The sequence below is a fragment of the Lissotriton vulgaris genome, chromosome 3_1, assembly GCF_964263255.1.
Source record: "Lissotriton vulgaris chromosome 3_1, aLisVul1.2, whole genome shotgun sequence".
NCBI classification, from domain to species: domain Eukaryota; kingdom Metazoa; phylum Chordata; class Amphibia; order Caudata; family Salamandridae; genus Lissotriton; species Lissotriton vulgaris.
Genome location: NC_141689.1, coordinates 134,994,974 through 135,011,357, shown reverse-complemented (window position 1 = coordinate 135,011,357; position 16,384 = coordinate 134,994,974). Strand labels below are relative to the sequence as shown.

Here is a 16,384-nt window from a genome sequence, read left to right as displayed (position 1 = left end):
GTTAGTGGGATTGCACTTTACTGTGCAACAAGGAAAATGTGGGTCTGGCAGAGAATTTATGCTGTGCTTGATTGTATGCAATCTTTAGGATAAAGGACTTGGTCAACTAGCAGCCCGTTCACAATTAAGGAGAGAAACTTAGGAGATGTGAGAGGTCCACCCAAAGGTATTGCATAGCAAAATGCATAAAAAGAAACAGATTACAGGTATTGCACTGAAGCGCTATAGGAATGCACTGATTTAGAGTTTTTCAGCATTCTTCAACCTACGATTAGCCTCATTCAGCTTATTTATGGTGGTTGGTAATCTATTAGATATTAGGAGTGAGAACTCTCCACTACTTTCAACCAGGGGGCGTAAAGTCACTTTGATTTCATTCAAGACTCCCCGCAGACCATCAAGCACTCCACTGAGCTCCAGGTACATGTTGGCCCCACTTATCTTGCCAGCAGCAGTGCTCAGTAAACTGGTGCATTTACTCAACGAGAGGAGGAATTTATTCAAATTTTGATGACGTGCCCTTACTGAGTCTAGATCCTTGTGGAGGACTTGCCTTTTTAATGTGTTAGCTGCAATGGTCTGGTCAGTGGAACTGATTGCTGTCTCATAGGTCAAATACTCAGCTTCATACTTTTTCACAGCTTTCTTGTGCGGTTCTATTATCAAATTAGCTTCTTCTATATCATGTTCTGCCTTACGCATAGCTTTTTTTGCCTTAGCCACCCTGACAGCACCTAACAGAAAGGGAAACAAAATACTACATGTTTATTGGTACACTGTTAAACTGAAGTGTGTGAATACATATAAATTAAGAGATTATTCAGACTATGCATTTACCAGTTGACAAAACATATCATTGCAAATGTTTCAAACTTGGATACGAGGCACCTTTAAAAAAATAAATTCAAGTTTCGCTACAAGGATAACATGCTAACTATTAAAATTTGCTCTGGACGGATCTTTGGGTAATCATGAGTTACTTTTGTTATCCAGAATTACTGATAAATTCTGCTGCTCCTCTGGCTGAATTAATCTGCAGTGGTTGGTTTCTAAACCGGGCAAGAAGGAGGAGCAGTCTCTCTGGTTAAGGGTGAAGTTTAAACTTAGAGGGACTGTCCCTCTTCCAGCTCTTTTTCGATGTAAGGGTGTATTTTGCATTAAGAAAATAGGGCCAAATGCCCACTCTGCTTTGTCTGACTTCCACAGAATGTCACAGAATTTCAATGGGAATCTGTGGAATCAAACTCTGCCCATTCTGCCCATTGCTTCTTATTGTATGGAAAAAACTATCAATACCTTGAAAACCTACCAAACACTGGTTTTAGCCTGCCTGCCATCACCAGACATGTTTCTGGACCACTGGGTAGAGAGCTAGATCTCTCCAGATCCGTAGACAATGGATGCTTTGGGCAGAGGTGGTCACAACTTCCCCCTGCAGGATTTGCCTCCGCAGAATAGGAAACTTCAAAGGACATGCCACCTTTGAACCCTGCCCCAGCCCTCTTTTGTTAGAAGTAGATGTATAGCAGTGAATTAAGTTAAGTAAGACGTGAGTCTACCTTCACCATGTACAACCCCTCAGGTCATTCAGGCAAGGTAGACCCAACTTTTCACTATCAGGCATTGTAAGATTAGGGATAGTAGCTTATTAAGAGTCGGGGTATAGCGACCCCCTATTTCGATGAGCATGAAGAGGATGGTGGCACCCTACAGTTAGGTAGCCCTTTAACTACTACCTGGCATTCTCTAAAAACACCCCTAAACTCAGTATTAAGGTAGCTCCTCGGGAACCAGACTTCAAATTCGACTGAACTATAAAAGACAATGGAAGAAGACTGCTGAACAATGGAAGAAGACTGCTGGTGGACCAGGAACTGAGTGCTACTGCAGAAAAAACCGACACAAATCCCTGTCAACTGCAAGCAGACTTGACAGCTGGGAATTGCTCTTCTTTCTTAAGCCTGCAAGACCTCCAAGAAACCCCAGAGCCCCTGCAGACTTCAAGATCCTCCTTTAGAGTCTCTTGACACCAGCATCTACCAGTGAAGAAACCGTGGTTGAGGACCGGCACACTCAGTGTTGACACAACTCACCACTGGAAAAGAAACATTGCAGCTTCCCAGGCCTGTTGCTTTAACAGCCCAGTATACTTGACCCTGTATATCTCCTTCAGGGATCCTCTCAGCATGATGACCAATGCTGGAGCCCTGTTCCTCAGAGCTGATTCCTCTTGCCAATGACACTGATGGCTGACAGCAGCAATGTTGGCAGAACCTCCTACTCCATGATTGTTTACTCTGTATCACACCTGTGGCCTGTCGGTGCTGGTGAACTTTGAAACTCCTCAATGGAGCCCTCCTTCCAGTGTTGGGAGAGCATCTGAGTAGCAGTCCTCTACCATCCAAATCTACACCAGCTGTCTAACAACCACGATTGCTGGGTTAGCGGTGTTCAGCATCTATAGACCTACAGAGACCTGCTGCTGGTGACCGGGACGGTAACTATGTTGATGGTCTACTGAACTCCATAGTTCCATTACTTTCTCCAAAAATTACAATGATAAATATCTGAAGGTATCAACCACAGAGGGCCTAGATACTGAAAGTATTGCATATTTTGAACTGCACTGCATTTCTCTCCATAATTAATAGTCTACAAGGATTTATTTGACTTACAGCAACAGTATAAATATATTTCCGATTTGAAGTCTTGCTTCTCAAAAACCTATATGAAGAAATATTGGAAATATATCTCACACACTCTGTACTCAAATGAAATAAACTACGTAGAGAAGTAATACCTTACGTGGGTGGATCAGCAGTGGAGTAAACAACTTTTAATTTGCTGGACTACTTTGTCAATGAGTCAACGCATGAGCTGGTTTTGACAGGTGGTTCCCCCAGTCCCTGGAATTCTTTGTTTTGGCCTTCCTCTTTGGGTTCTCCTCCTAGCCCTTCCTTTTCTGTCAAGACCCTAGGGATACAATTAAACGCTCACCTCGCCTTGCACTCCCACATCAACTCAGTTGTTTCTTCCTGTTTCCATACTCTCTGCGCTTTTCGAAAGATGTCATGTTTCTTTTCTTTTTCCGCTCTTAAACTTATCCTTTCAGCTATGGTGATTTCCCGCCTAGACTACGGCAATGCTTTGTATACCGGTGTCCCCGCATACAATCTTCGGAGACTTCAACTGGTTCAAAGCCAGGCCGCCCGACTTGTTTACAATCTTTCAAAGTCTCATCATGTCACCCCTCTGCTCAAAGCTTTGCACTGGCTGCCAATCTGGAGTGCGCCCTGTTCAAGTTGGGCTGCATCACTTTCCAGGCCCGGGCAGGGCGTAATGTCTGGCAGGGACAATCCCTGGTTTTATCACCTCTAAAATTAAGGCCTACCTCCCCAGTAGAGAGTTGCGCTCCTCTTCGCAATCTCTTCTGTTTGTCCCTCGCTTCAGGAAGAAGTCGGGAGGCATAACATTTTCCACTCTAGCCCCTGCTTTTTGGAACACCCTTCCTCCACCCCTCCGGTCCCCCTCTCATTATATGGAGTTTCGAAAAGCATTGAAAACATTTATTTTTGCCGAAGCTTTTCCACACTAGCGACTTGCCCCTCCTGTTGTAGGACCCTAATTGGATATTCCCGGTTCATGCCCTTGTGCGGTTATAATCAATATTATCCTTACAAAGGCATACGAATCATATCCATATTCAGTAATAGCCCATGTAGTCCAAAGCACAGCACGGCTACTCCGATCGACTCCTAGAAAGCACAACACGTTCTTTAAACAAACCAAGCCTCCAGCAGCCCGGGAAATTCCCCTCCTGCTTTTGTTTTGATTTGAACAAGAACTCCTGGAGTCCAGCAAGAACTGTTAGTTCTTAGTGACGTCTTATGTCCAACCTTACGTCAAACCCGGCACCTTTCAGGTATAAAATACCAATGGTTGCCTTAAGCAAACACACTGTGGTTTGGAGCAGAGCTGCTGTCTACTTGCCCGAGAGCCCAGCTGATGCGAGAGCCCACGGAACCCGCCCCTCCCCTTTGACGCGCTGGAGAAGCTACTTTTTCTCACGGCGAGAAAATCCAGCTCCGGTGTTCCCGAGTCACCCTTGCGGGTTGCTGAGAGATCGAGTCCTGAAGAAAGAGATACCAGACCTCCCACATTCTATTACTAAGGTACGGAACTGACTAAACCCTTAAAGAGAATTCTTGAATCAGATCCTTGGCAAAAACAATCTTAACCAACTTAACTTAAACTGCTACTTACTTACTCCTTCCCAAGTATTAGGCTTAGGTCAGGTACATCGGGGTAGGCGTAGTTAGAAGCACCAGTTGAGTACGTTAGTCAATGGTTTTATGTATGTATATATATATATATATATATATTTTATCTATTTTATGTATCATATGGCTAAGAAACCATATCTATGCTTTTACAGTATTATTTCGTAATACTACTTTTACTGTACGCACTTTACTTCATAATAAGTATTGCAATTGTGGCAATTCATTTCTCTTGCATGAGAAAGAAGACTGCTCAATAAATACCACCTTTTATTGAAAACGCCTGTCTCTCTATTTCTCTGCACTCTGGTGAAACTAAGTATGCACGATTGACTGAGTGAAATAGCTGCCTATTGTTTTCAAACGACTCTAGAGATACTCTCTATTCTGAGGGAGCAAAGTTGTCATGTTTGTATGGTTGTCAGAAGCTAATCCCTTCTTGTCTAATCCGGAGAGTTAACTATTTCCTGAACATTCGAGAAAGTTTCTAGTGACCTCCGAGCTAGCTGGCGAAACTAATTAAGTCTAATGTAGTTAGTAGAGACCTAGTCGACCTCAGTCCTACGTCTACACTGCTGTTTATATTATTCCAATGTGCAGAGCCTATTGGGAATATAGGAACTACACTACACTCCCTCTGTCCCATGGTTTGCATCCTTAGCGCCAAGAAACCGCCTGGTAGTCGTGCGCTTTACAAATATTTTAATTTCAATTTAAATTTCAATTTAAAAAATTGCCTTTAGATAGACTAACTTGCGATTGGCTTATGTTTTCTAAATGTCTAACCCACTAGGGCCTTGTTTAAGTTCCTGAAACAAAATTTATGAATGTAAAAATCAGTACTTTATTTAGGACAAAGTAATGTGGTTATTTGTTGCAATTCTCTAAAAAGTTAAGAATGATAGTGAAATAATGCTTGAAACCATTAGCCATGATCAGGAGCTTGACGTGACACCTTTATTGGACCTGAACAATGCACATTGCAGAAACATATGTAAGTGCTACGGTATCAGGATGGGCACAAGTCCTAAGACTGAATATCTCAGACAACTGTTTGCTCAGTTTGAGAAAGATAACTCAGGTGTGGTAGCCCAATCTAAGGATGATGACATTATCACTGATAATGATACTGAGAGTGGACATGAGTCAGTCCCCTCAGAAACAAATGAGGTCCCATCAGAAGAGGACCTCAAGCCAAAACGATTGGCTAAGAGACTGTGGGCCATTGAAAACAGTGATGCATCACTTCTCAGTGCGCCCTCCTTGCGACATGATGAATATGTCATATTTACTGTATGACACATCTTGTTGCAAAGAATGACACATACATCAGTATTACTGACGGATCTGTTGGTGCAAAAATGATGTATTACTGGAGTTAAGTGGATATATGATGTTACAACGCGGACTTTTACTCCGCATACTGTTACAACGCGGTTTTTACAACGCGGATACTGTAACAACGCATGTATTTACAACGCATTTTTTTACAACGCAGGTACCTTTACAACGCATACCATTACAACGTAAGTATAGGTAAGTATATGTTAATATTAATAATATAATAGTAACTTAATTTTAAAAATATAATTTAATGTAATATTAAATAATTTAATTTCCGTTTATTATTTTAAATTTAAATTAATATTACTTTATTTTTACCATGTACCCCTGTACCCCAGAAACTGAAAACTGACCCTAAACCCCAAAAATAAATTAAAGTAATTTTATGAAATATAATTTAAATTAATTATTGAAAATTAATAAAAAATATAACATTATTTTTACCCTGTACCCCTGTACCCCAAAAACTCAAAACTGACCCTCAACCCCAAAAAAAATGCAATGTAATTTAATTTAATTTATTTACTATTAAATAATTTAATTTAAAATTAAATTTAATTTATTTTTACCCTGTACCCCAAAAACTGAAAACTGACCCTGAACCCTAAAAATACCCCTTTACCCAAAAACTAAAAACTGACCCTGAACCCTAAAAATACCCCTTTACCCAAAAACTGAAAACTGACCCTGAACCCTAAAAATACCCCTTTACCCAAAAACTGAAAACTGACCCTGAACCCTAAAAATACCCCTTTACCCAAAAACTGAAAACTGACCCTGAACCCTAAAAATACCCCTTTACCCAAAAACTGAAAACTGACCCTGAACCCTAAAAATACCCCTTTACCCAAAAACTCAAAACTGACCCTCAACCCCAAAAAAAATGCAAAGTAATTTAATTTAATTTATTTACTATTAAATAATTTAATTTAAAATTAAATTTAATTTATTTTTACCCTGTACCCCAAAAACTGAAAACTGACCCTGAACCCTAAAAATACCCCTTTACCCAAAAACTAAAAACTGACCCTGAACCCTAAAAATACCCCTTTACCCAAAAACTGAAAACTGACCCTGAACCCTAAAAATACCCCTTTACCCAAAAACTAAAAACTGACCCTGAACCCTAAAAATACCCCTTTACCCAAAAACTGAAAACTGACCCTGAACCCTAAAAATACCCCTTTACCCAAAAACTGAAAACTGACCCTGAACCCTAAAAATACCCCTTTACCCAAAAACTGAAAACTGACCCTGAACCCTAAAAATACCCCTTTACCCAAAAACTGAAAACTGACCCTGAACCCTAAAAATACCCCTTTACCCAAAAACTGAAAACTGACCCTGAACCCTAAAAATACCCCTTTACCCAAAAACTGAAAACTGACCCTGAACCCTAAAAATACCCCTTTACCCAAAAACTGAAAACTGACCCTGAACCCTAAAAATACCCCTTTACCCAAAAACTGAAAACTGACCCTGAACCCTAAAAATACCCCTTTACCCAAAAACCCTAAACTGACCCTAACCCCTAAAAATACCCCTTTACCCCAAACATATAACATTTAAAAAATAACTATATACTTACCAATACTTACGTTGTAATGGTATGCGTTGTAAAGGTACCTGCGTTGTAAAAAAATGCGTTGTAAAAACATGAGTTGTAACAGTATCCGCGTTGTAATGGATGCGTTGTAACAGTAGTGCGTTGTAAAAAATGCGTTGTAACAGGTGCACACCGAGTTAAGTCGATTGCATGATGCAGCTCCAGCAATCTTCCTTTCACATGGGACAAACCCATGCCGTACGCCTGCCATGAGGCAAGAGTAATAATTTCAAGCAATGGCATCCTAGAAGTGGTGCACTGAAATCCATTGCTTTCTCTTTCTCTGACAAACGCAACAGTATATATCTAATGGTATTGACTGTTAAATGCCTAGATACTGAAAGTATTGCATATTTTGAACTGCACTGATATTACAATTCTATGAATTATTTATTGAAGTAATTGAAAATGTATGCAGTATATTTTTGATATGAAGTCTTACTTCTCAAAAAACATATAAAGAATTGTGCTAATTTTATACTAAATTGATTATGGATTTATTTTGAGTGTTTGTCTCATTAAGTACAACAAATGCTTAACACTGTCCTCTGATAAGCCTAATAGCTCACCCACATTACCTGAAAAAGTTTATCTGCTTGTTGCCTCTATATTTCGCTGACAATATCTTGCACTCTTTAGATAGAAAATATCATTTTACTTTTCATTACAGAGAGGCAGTATATTATAAATTACAAAACTTCTATGCAAATCAGGGCAGCTAGAAAAGATGGTGCAATGAACTGCTTTTCGTGAAATGGATAGAGAAGAAATGCTTGATATTTACAAAGATATAATTCATTCATTCTCTCTTGTAGAGCTGGTATTTTAGCTCCAATGCGGACACGCGTGCAGCAGAGTGCAAGGGTGCCTGCATTACAGGCGGGATTGTCTTTTGCAGAAAGGGGAACTGTCTTGCACAAAAACAATCTTTAAAGGTATTTTTCTCTGAAAAAGTAAGCACAAATGAAAAGAGGAAATGACAAAAAAATAAAGATATTTCTCTTTGACACACCTCACTTGGAAAAGTGTAATATTCTGATGCAATCCCAGTAAATATGGGCTAGTGTACAAAAGTCATAGCTGGATTTATGGAATGCCTTCTCGAATCAGAGTAATGAAAGGAAGTTATTTAGGATAAACCACGCAGAACCACTCAAGGTGGGTTTGCATAGCTTAGTAAATCGCATTTAAATGTATGTATGTATATGTGTGAGCATGGTGAGTTTTTGTGAATATGTCTTCCAGAGTGAGGTGTGTGTTAGAAACCAGGGCCAGATGTGCATAGTTTGTGTTGCTTTTCAAGCACAATCCCAACTCAAAATCCAGGATGGCATTTATAAAGTAAGGCAAATAATGAGTTGTGTTAACATATGACCAGGAGTAATGCATCAAATGAGTTTTCAATGGAAGGTGCATGGGCATTCCTTTGGATCCAACCATGGATTCTAAAGCAAATTTATATCTATCAAGATTTGTTTAAATGGCTTTACACCTCCTAGAGGCTGGCATAATGAGAACACTGTTTTTTATGATTCCTCTTTCTTCCTCTCTGCATGTGTGCTGCATTCAGAAGCACCCATAACAAAGGAAGTTGCATTAACCCTTTGCATGCTGATGACGGCCGGGAGCCGTCACGGCACACAGTGCTCGTGTGCTGATGACAGCTCCCGGCCGTCATGACCGCACCCGCAATCGGAATGTGCCGCACAGGTGCAGAATCGCGGCAGCATGCAAGGGGTTAAAAAATAGTTTTTGTGCAGGGAGGAAAGCCTTTCTGCACAAAACTATCCTGCCCAAAGCTCTCTTACCCTTGTCCTAGAGTGCAAGGATACCTGCCTTGATTCATGGCTGCAGAAAGTGTGCCAGCACATGGAATGAGCATTACTCTGCCAATCCATTGTAGCTATGGCACATTTCAGCTCTCGCCAGTTGCCGCAAAACAGTGTAGCAACTTTTTTTGCTTCCCTGCATAAAATCCTAAAATTGTGAACCCAGGTGTTTATCCGGGTTTTGTTTGGGACTAAGTGATATGAATGTAGATGTGTTATTTCATTTATGACATTCAGTATGAGCCAAGATCAATATATACCTATTATTGGTCCAACTATAGGAATCAATACCATGTAAAGGGCCTTCTTCCTGTTGGCATCTGCCTGTTGAAATACTCTTGTCGCTATGTCTATGTTACGAGTCCCATCCTTGATTACATTCTTTGATACCTGTAGTTTATTGGCAAGTGACACCAGTCTTGAGAGTTGCACTTTAAGAAATTGTTTCTTATCTTGTAGCACCTTCTGTTCATAACTGAAATGGTTTATCTCAACTAAGATCTCTTCTTTATTTGCGCTCAATGATTTCAGTTGTACCACAGATGACTCCTCCGCCTTTGACAGACTTTTGTGGGACGACTCTAGGAGTTGGCTAACATTTTGAATGACTTGCAAAAGGTTGGTGCTATATAGCAAGTTTTCAGCAACAGATGTCAAGGAATTTAAGCCATCCTGAAAGGGTGTCAGAACATCCTGTTCAAAACTCTTTCCTGTAACAGGAATGGCACGCAGAGTGTGACCCGGAAACACTGTACCTTAAAGGGGAGAAGAGAACAACAGAAGTTAGAGATGTATTCAGGAGGAGGCAGTCATGCTTTTCAGTATTTTTAGATGGGGAGGATATCCAAATACAAAAGAAACAGCTCTATAGCTTGACAATATTTTACAACTAACAAAGCTAAGACTTGTTTGGATTTAAAACTGTGCTGTAAAAGCAAGGGATCCATATGGATCGTGGTTCTGGCAGCTATTCAAACAATCAATCATGGGTTTGTAAAGCACAGCTCCTCATGCATCTCAAGGCGGTGGGGGGCAGCTCCACTGGGTGCTGGACTATCCGAAGAGCCAGGTCTTGAGGTCCTTCCTGAACTGGAGTAGTTTAGGGCATTGCTGGTGGCACAGTGGGAGGATGTTTCAGGTTTGGACTGAGAGGTAGGAGAAGGACTCTCTACCTGTTCTGCTCTTAAAGATGTGTGGGATGGTGCCCGGAGAGAGGACGGCTGAACAGAAGTTTATCTGGGCGGTGTGGAAGGAGAGGTGGTTGTTTAAATATGCTGGTCTGATGTTGCGGATGGCCTTGTATCCCCCTGGAAATGAGGCACCACACATGGTACACAGAGATGCCGGTTGCACCAAACAATTTTGGTCTCACACACACACACACACACAAAAGCAAGTCTAGGAGGCCAGCATGAGGTAGAATGAGGCATTACTAAAGGTATGCCCTTAACTCCATGGGCTGCATCCTGGGAATCAGGCACCAGATGCATTGAGCATGAAGTTAGCCTGTCACTCAAGAGAGATTTGTCACAATTGACAGAGCCACGCTAGATCCTGCAACCAGTGTATCCGCTCACCACCAACAAGACCCTTACACAGCTTATGGTCCTCAACATTCAGCGGCCACACACCTTAGATTTGAGCAAGGCTTCTGGGGCTCCACACAAGGCAGTACAACACCCAGGCACAATTCTTAGCTTCTTGCTCACTCTGTGCTACCAGTTGTGATACAGCAGACAATGCAGGCACTTAAGAGAACACCGCTCCCCAGGTGTCACAATTAGATACAGAGGAATCTTTGTGGGAGAGCTATGATGTTTTGGAGACCGCAAAAGAACAGGGGGCAGGCCAACAGGCCCTCAGAGGGCACACTTCAGGGTGACACGCAGCAGCAGGTAGTCAGTCTAGGCCAGCAACTATTTAGGATGGGTACACGTTCCCTCCCAATGCCATTAATCTTCCTTGTGCACAACACAGTTCTCTGGCAGTGTGCATCACACAGTTTCAGGTTTGCCAATCCCATGTCCCCACAAGTGTAACTCTGCCCGGCTGAAATATGGCACCAAGCGTTGTACTGTAGAATGCCTTTCAAGTTGGGGGTAGTTCAGGTGGTTTAGCTTTGAACCACATATGTCTCCCCAAAACTTCAATCATGTCTGCTATGAAACTGTGGAATGCAGATCTCCTAATCAAAAGTAGGAGATAATGATCTGGCTCCCAGAGGTCAATTGCCAAAACATCTGCCTCCAATCTTTTGAGCCAGGCCCTCAAGTGGCAGAGGTCTGTCATTCCAGTTAAATGGGCAATGTCTTTTAGCTGTAGCTTGGGAATGCACAGATGAAAAATCCACCTTTACCAGAGAACAGGGTTTGTCATTGTGTATCCAATTAAACATTACGAGGCGACTCCACCGCAATCCTCTATTGTAGCTTGCTGTAATTTCAACCATTTACTTGTTAACTTACGGATGGGCAGTAAAAACACACATAGGTATTCTTCCCTACCTAGGCAAAAAACATGTGTACCTGTCCTTCCAACTACCACTAGGTTCACCCCTGAAAACTTACCCCAGAGGTGCTCCAGCAGTAGTGAAATGTCCCTTCAGAATTGACCAGTGGTTAAGAAGGGCCAGCCAAAGCAAAAATGCAATGGTGTATACACAGGCCTGCAATGGCAGGCTTAACACATGTTTAAACACACATCGGTGCAAGTGCACATACACAGGCCTGCAATGACGGGCTTGACACATGTTTAAAAAGACCACAGGTGCAAGTGCATACACACAGGCCTGCAATGGCAGGCCTGATATATATTTAAATACACCATGTCAGCACCACATCCTAATATGTGTAGGAAGGGTGTGAGCACGCACTTTCATACGGCATTTATAGTGGGAAAGTGCGCAGAGCCCTAAGGCACTTAAAGAGAATGAGCAACACCCTGGGGTGTCCCATGGGAGGAGACAACCTCCTTGCTAGGGGAAACCTACGTTGGGGGTTCTGCACTTAATTGGCTTGGAACACCCATGTGTAGCGGCCTTGCCTTTCGCTTACCGCTTGATCTGCCCCTCAGGGCTTCCCCTAGTTATGATTCAATGGTAGTGGATGTTAGAAATGCCACCCTGCACTCTTAGTGCAACTGTGTACCCACAGATGTGCAACATGTTTGTAAGGCAATTCTTCAGAGTGGCACAATCAGAGTTGTGGTACACTAGTAGCTAGTGCAGTACCTGACCTGGGTATGTGTTATAACAGATTACAGGGTACTCACAGTTAAAGTACCTAAACCAATCAGGTAAGCACCTAAGCCAATCATGTAAGCACCCCTTCCTATCATGCATAGGAAGGGTATGCACACTGTCACACTGCATTACATGGGGAACAGGCCCAGCGTCCCAAGACCACAAAAGGAGAAACTGCAAAAACTAAAAGAAAAAAACAAAAAGGTTTTAGGCAAAAATCTGCTAAGACGGGCTATGTTCAACACCCATACTTCTAATCTGTCACAGTAACACAGCACAGCAACATTGCTTACTGTGCTGTTTTGCACCAGTTGGAAGCAGCCCATTTTCACGCCACTTCTGAGAAAATCCACACTAGATCCTGGATGTTATAAGAACTACAGGCCTATCTCCCTCTTACCCTATCTGACCAAGATAGTGGAGTGGCTGGTCAGTAGGGAATTGTCTCTCTTTTTGGAGACAAATAATAAACACATAATAAACTGGCTGAGGAGCAATTTGGGTTTAGACCAGGTCATGGAACGGAGACAGCCTTGGTGACCGTCTTGGACAATCTCCGAATATGGGCGGACAGGGCACAATCGGCAATGCTAGTATTTGACACGGTCAACCATGACATTCTTTTGACAAGGCTGGAATCCCTAGGAGTGACAGGGGTGGCACTAGGGTGGATGCGCTCCTATTTATCTGACAGGTGGCAAGCAGTAGTGCTCCCTCCTTACCAATCACATTTTGTAAAACATGAATATGGAGTTCCACAGGGGTCTTCCATCAGCCCCATTCTGTTTAATGTGTATTTGTGACCATTGCTGGGAATCATTAAAATGTATATTATCAGTGTGATCAACTACGCCGATGACACCCAGCTTATTGTGTCCCTGGATGGTGACCAAGCAGATTCACTGGAAAGCTTTCATGCCTGCATGTCTAAAATGACAAAATGGCTAAAGGGCAACTCGCTTCAATTCAAGTCAAGTCAAGTATAAACTTTATTCGGTTATTAAATAAACAACCATAAAAGTACAAGTAAATCATCATATTTCATAAAATTTACCTTAAAAAGCTCAATTTAAAATACAAAGATAAAAAAGTATGAAAGTCTTAATTTCATTCCTTTAGACAATCGTTTTGTGAGATCTAAAAACAAATTTAAAATATGCAGATAAAGATGCGACAGTTAAAATGTTATCTAATCTTTGTAATTCTAAAAACGCAGGGCGACACTTATTACATTCCATAATCTTCAGTAAGGGCACGATCCATCTACTCCTAGGATTTTTATAAAATCTACAGAAAAAAAGTATGTGAATGTCTGACTGCTCAGACAAATCATCGCAAGAGCACTTAACAAGTAGTTTCGACCAAGTATTCATGACAGGGAAGCTAGGGGATCTAAACAACAGGTTTAATCTGAAACGCGTCAATAAGAACCTCTCAAAGTCACTAATTTTCAAGCTAATGCAAGGTTGATTATAATCTGAGGTCACTATTAGTTGGTGTGCGACCACAGTTTTTTTCATTATTTCTGTGTTAGTTCTCAGATCGCCCAAATGCCTCATACATATACCCTTAAAGATTTTCCTTGAGACGTGACTCATACTTAATGGATCCTCATAATATTCCCGGTGGCCTAAGTTTGTAAGAAACGTCATCAAATATCTTAGACACCCCACCTTGCCAGCGTTATCCAGAATCATTACGTCCCTTAAAATAAAGCGATTTAGGGCACATTCCTCAGTTGTCCAGACCCTGTGCCACAACAGGATTGGAGCAACTCTAATAATGTCCTCTAGATAGGGTTCTCCTAATTCTGCATGGCAGACATATGTTGATACACTATCGGGAACCGCTAGGAGGAATTTCAAAAAGGTGTTTTCAACCACCTGAAGTGATTTCACATTCATGTGCCCCCATAAACCTGCTCCGTATGTGTCATCTGCCACACAAGTTGCTCTATAAACAGTTAAAAGCTCCCCTATTGGTTTTTTCCTCAGCCTACGGCTAAAAGTTTTCAGAGCCATAATAGATTTACAAAACATTATTCTCCTAGTTTGAATTGCATCGTTCCATCGACCCGTTTGGTCAAATAGTACACCAAGATATGGAAAGGTAGATGTATGTTCAAGGGGTCTTAGACCAATATATATTGTTTTTTTCTTTTTCTGTTGCCGTGGGCCATAAGTCATGCAAAAGGTTTTGGAACAGTTAATCTTCAGGTCAAGATTATTCATAATGCCTGTAAAACTGTTTACCATTGTTTGCATCGCCAGCGGAGTCCTGGCCATCAAAACTGTGTCATCCGCGTACAAGAGCGCAGGGACAAACCTTTTACCAACAAGCCGCATATCCCTGCACCCCTCTAACAGTGTTTTTTCAATTTTTCAAGTTCATTAATATAAATAGTAAAAAGAAAGGGAGCGAGAACGCAGCCTTGCCGCACTCTTCTTGCAATGAAAAAAGGGTCAGTGTACTCTCCGTTTTTCCCATACTTGACACGGGCTGTGGCCCCAGCATAAAGTTCCCTTAGGAAATTAATTATGTCTTTCTCGACCCCTAGGTTTTGAAGAACCATCCATAATTTGGAGTGGGTAACGCAATCAAAGGCTGATGTTAAGTCAACAAATGTTAAAAACATGATACCACCCTTAGCCTTAGCGTATTTCTCCAGGAGTAGATGCAAATTAAGACACAGATCAATAGTGCCCAGGCCTTTCCTAAAGCCATACTGAAGGTCGCTAATTATAGAATGCTCCTCCGCCAGGGATTGCAGTCTATTTGAAATAATTCGGCCAAAAATCTTAATGGTAGAGTCAATGAGGGAGATAGGGTGATAGCATTTAAAACTGGATCTTTCACCCTTTTTATATATTGGGACAATTATTGACTCGCGCCATGAGGGTAGCAAGCCATTTGTGCTAGATGCATTGAAAAGTTGAGTGAGTAGCGGCCCCCAAAGATCCATGTTGCACTTATAAAGATCAATTGGAACGCACGCAGGGCTTTTCCTCCTGCGCTCTCTTTTATGCTCCCAACCACTTCATGGAGGGTAATACCAAGTTCCAGCTTAGTCCTAGGCTGTGGTGAATCAATGCTTACTGCATCCTCAGTTGGGGCTTGATCCATAATCTTGATAATGCTTAACCCAGTAATTTCTGGGATAGCTATTTCCACCCTGGCGTTCGTATTATCGCTGAGAAGGGGTGCGTTTACTACGTTCCAGAAGGCAGCTGAGTCTCTGGACTTGGACTCCTCACATAATGCATCCCATGCTTCCTTTTTAATAATGTCCTTCCTCATCTTCAAAGTATTCTTATAGTTCGTACGTTTAGTGCGAGCTTAAGCTTAGTACAGCTTTTAGTGCAAGCTGTATCAAACCAGCTCATTTGTTTTTCCTTGATACTTTTTAACTCAACCCAAAGACTATTCTTAATCTTTTCTGCAACAATCTTAAAATTTGAGGTAACCGCCTGATCAACGGCATTTTCCTTAATACTTTCATACTTGCATTACATGTATTTAGGATCTTAGCCAAAAAATCTTCCGGTACCACTTTGCTCCATTTTATGTAGCCCTGGGCGAAGCACTACGCTACGCTCGTGGAGTTTGCGAAATTTGCGCAACTTCGCACTCCGCGAGCTGCACGTAGCACAGTGCGAACACGCGTAGTGCAGCTTAGTGTAGTGCAGCGGTCATTTTTTGCTTGTTTGCGGTCCTCAACGTCATGTTCGTGACCGAGAGCAAGCAAAATGACATCCCGGCGAGATTCTCAACGCAGGGAGGTCAGATTTCTCATTGTGAGTGGTTGCGCATGCTCGCGACCGCTCTCAATGAGAAACTACCAGTTCACGTTGAGAAAGCTGCCGCTCCAGTAATAATCTACTCGAGCAGCAGAAAACTACAGCTTGCACTTTGCAAGATGCCATTTTCAATGATTGCACAGTGCCGGATGCTTGTCCGCACTGTGCAATCATTGAAAACACATCTTGCACAGTGCGAACATGCTACTACGCAGCTCGCGTAGTGCAAAGTGAAGTTTGCGTAGTGCGAAGTACACTTCGCGTAGTTTTTTGTACCGCTACTTTGC

The 16,384-nt window shown here is 41.8% G+C and overlaps 1 protein-coding gene across 1 annotated transcript; it reads right to left on the bottom strand.

Annotated features, from left to right (window-relative positions):
* Positions 1-240: 240 nt before the first annotated feature.
* On the bottom strand, positions 241-15,597 carry LOC147726092 (uncharacterized). The gene is made up of 4 exons (XM_086963412.1): positions 15,354-15,597; positions 12,433-12,483; positions 9,320-9,814; positions 241-734 (listed from the first exon to the last, which is right to left on the bottom strand). The coding sequence occupies exons 1-4, from the start codon at positions 15,595-15,597 to the stop codon at positions 241-243; spliced, it is 1,284 nt and encodes a 427-aa protein (XP_086819538.1).
* Between the last annotated feature and the right edge of the window lie 787 nt (positions 15,598-16,384).

Coding starts and splice junctions, on each gene's coding strand:
- LOC147726092 (XM_086963412.1), bottom strand. CDS start 15,597: ATGAGGAAGGACATTATTAAAAAGGAAGCATGGGATGCATTATGTGAG. Junction 9,815..12,432: donor ACGCTGGGCCTGTTCCCCAT/GTAATGCAGTGT, acceptor CTCCCCTTTAAG/GTACAGTGTTTCCGGGTCAC. Junction 735..9,319: donor TATAGTTGGACCAATAATAG/GTATATATTGAT, acceptor CCTTTCTGTTAG/GTGCTGTCAGGGTGGCTAAG.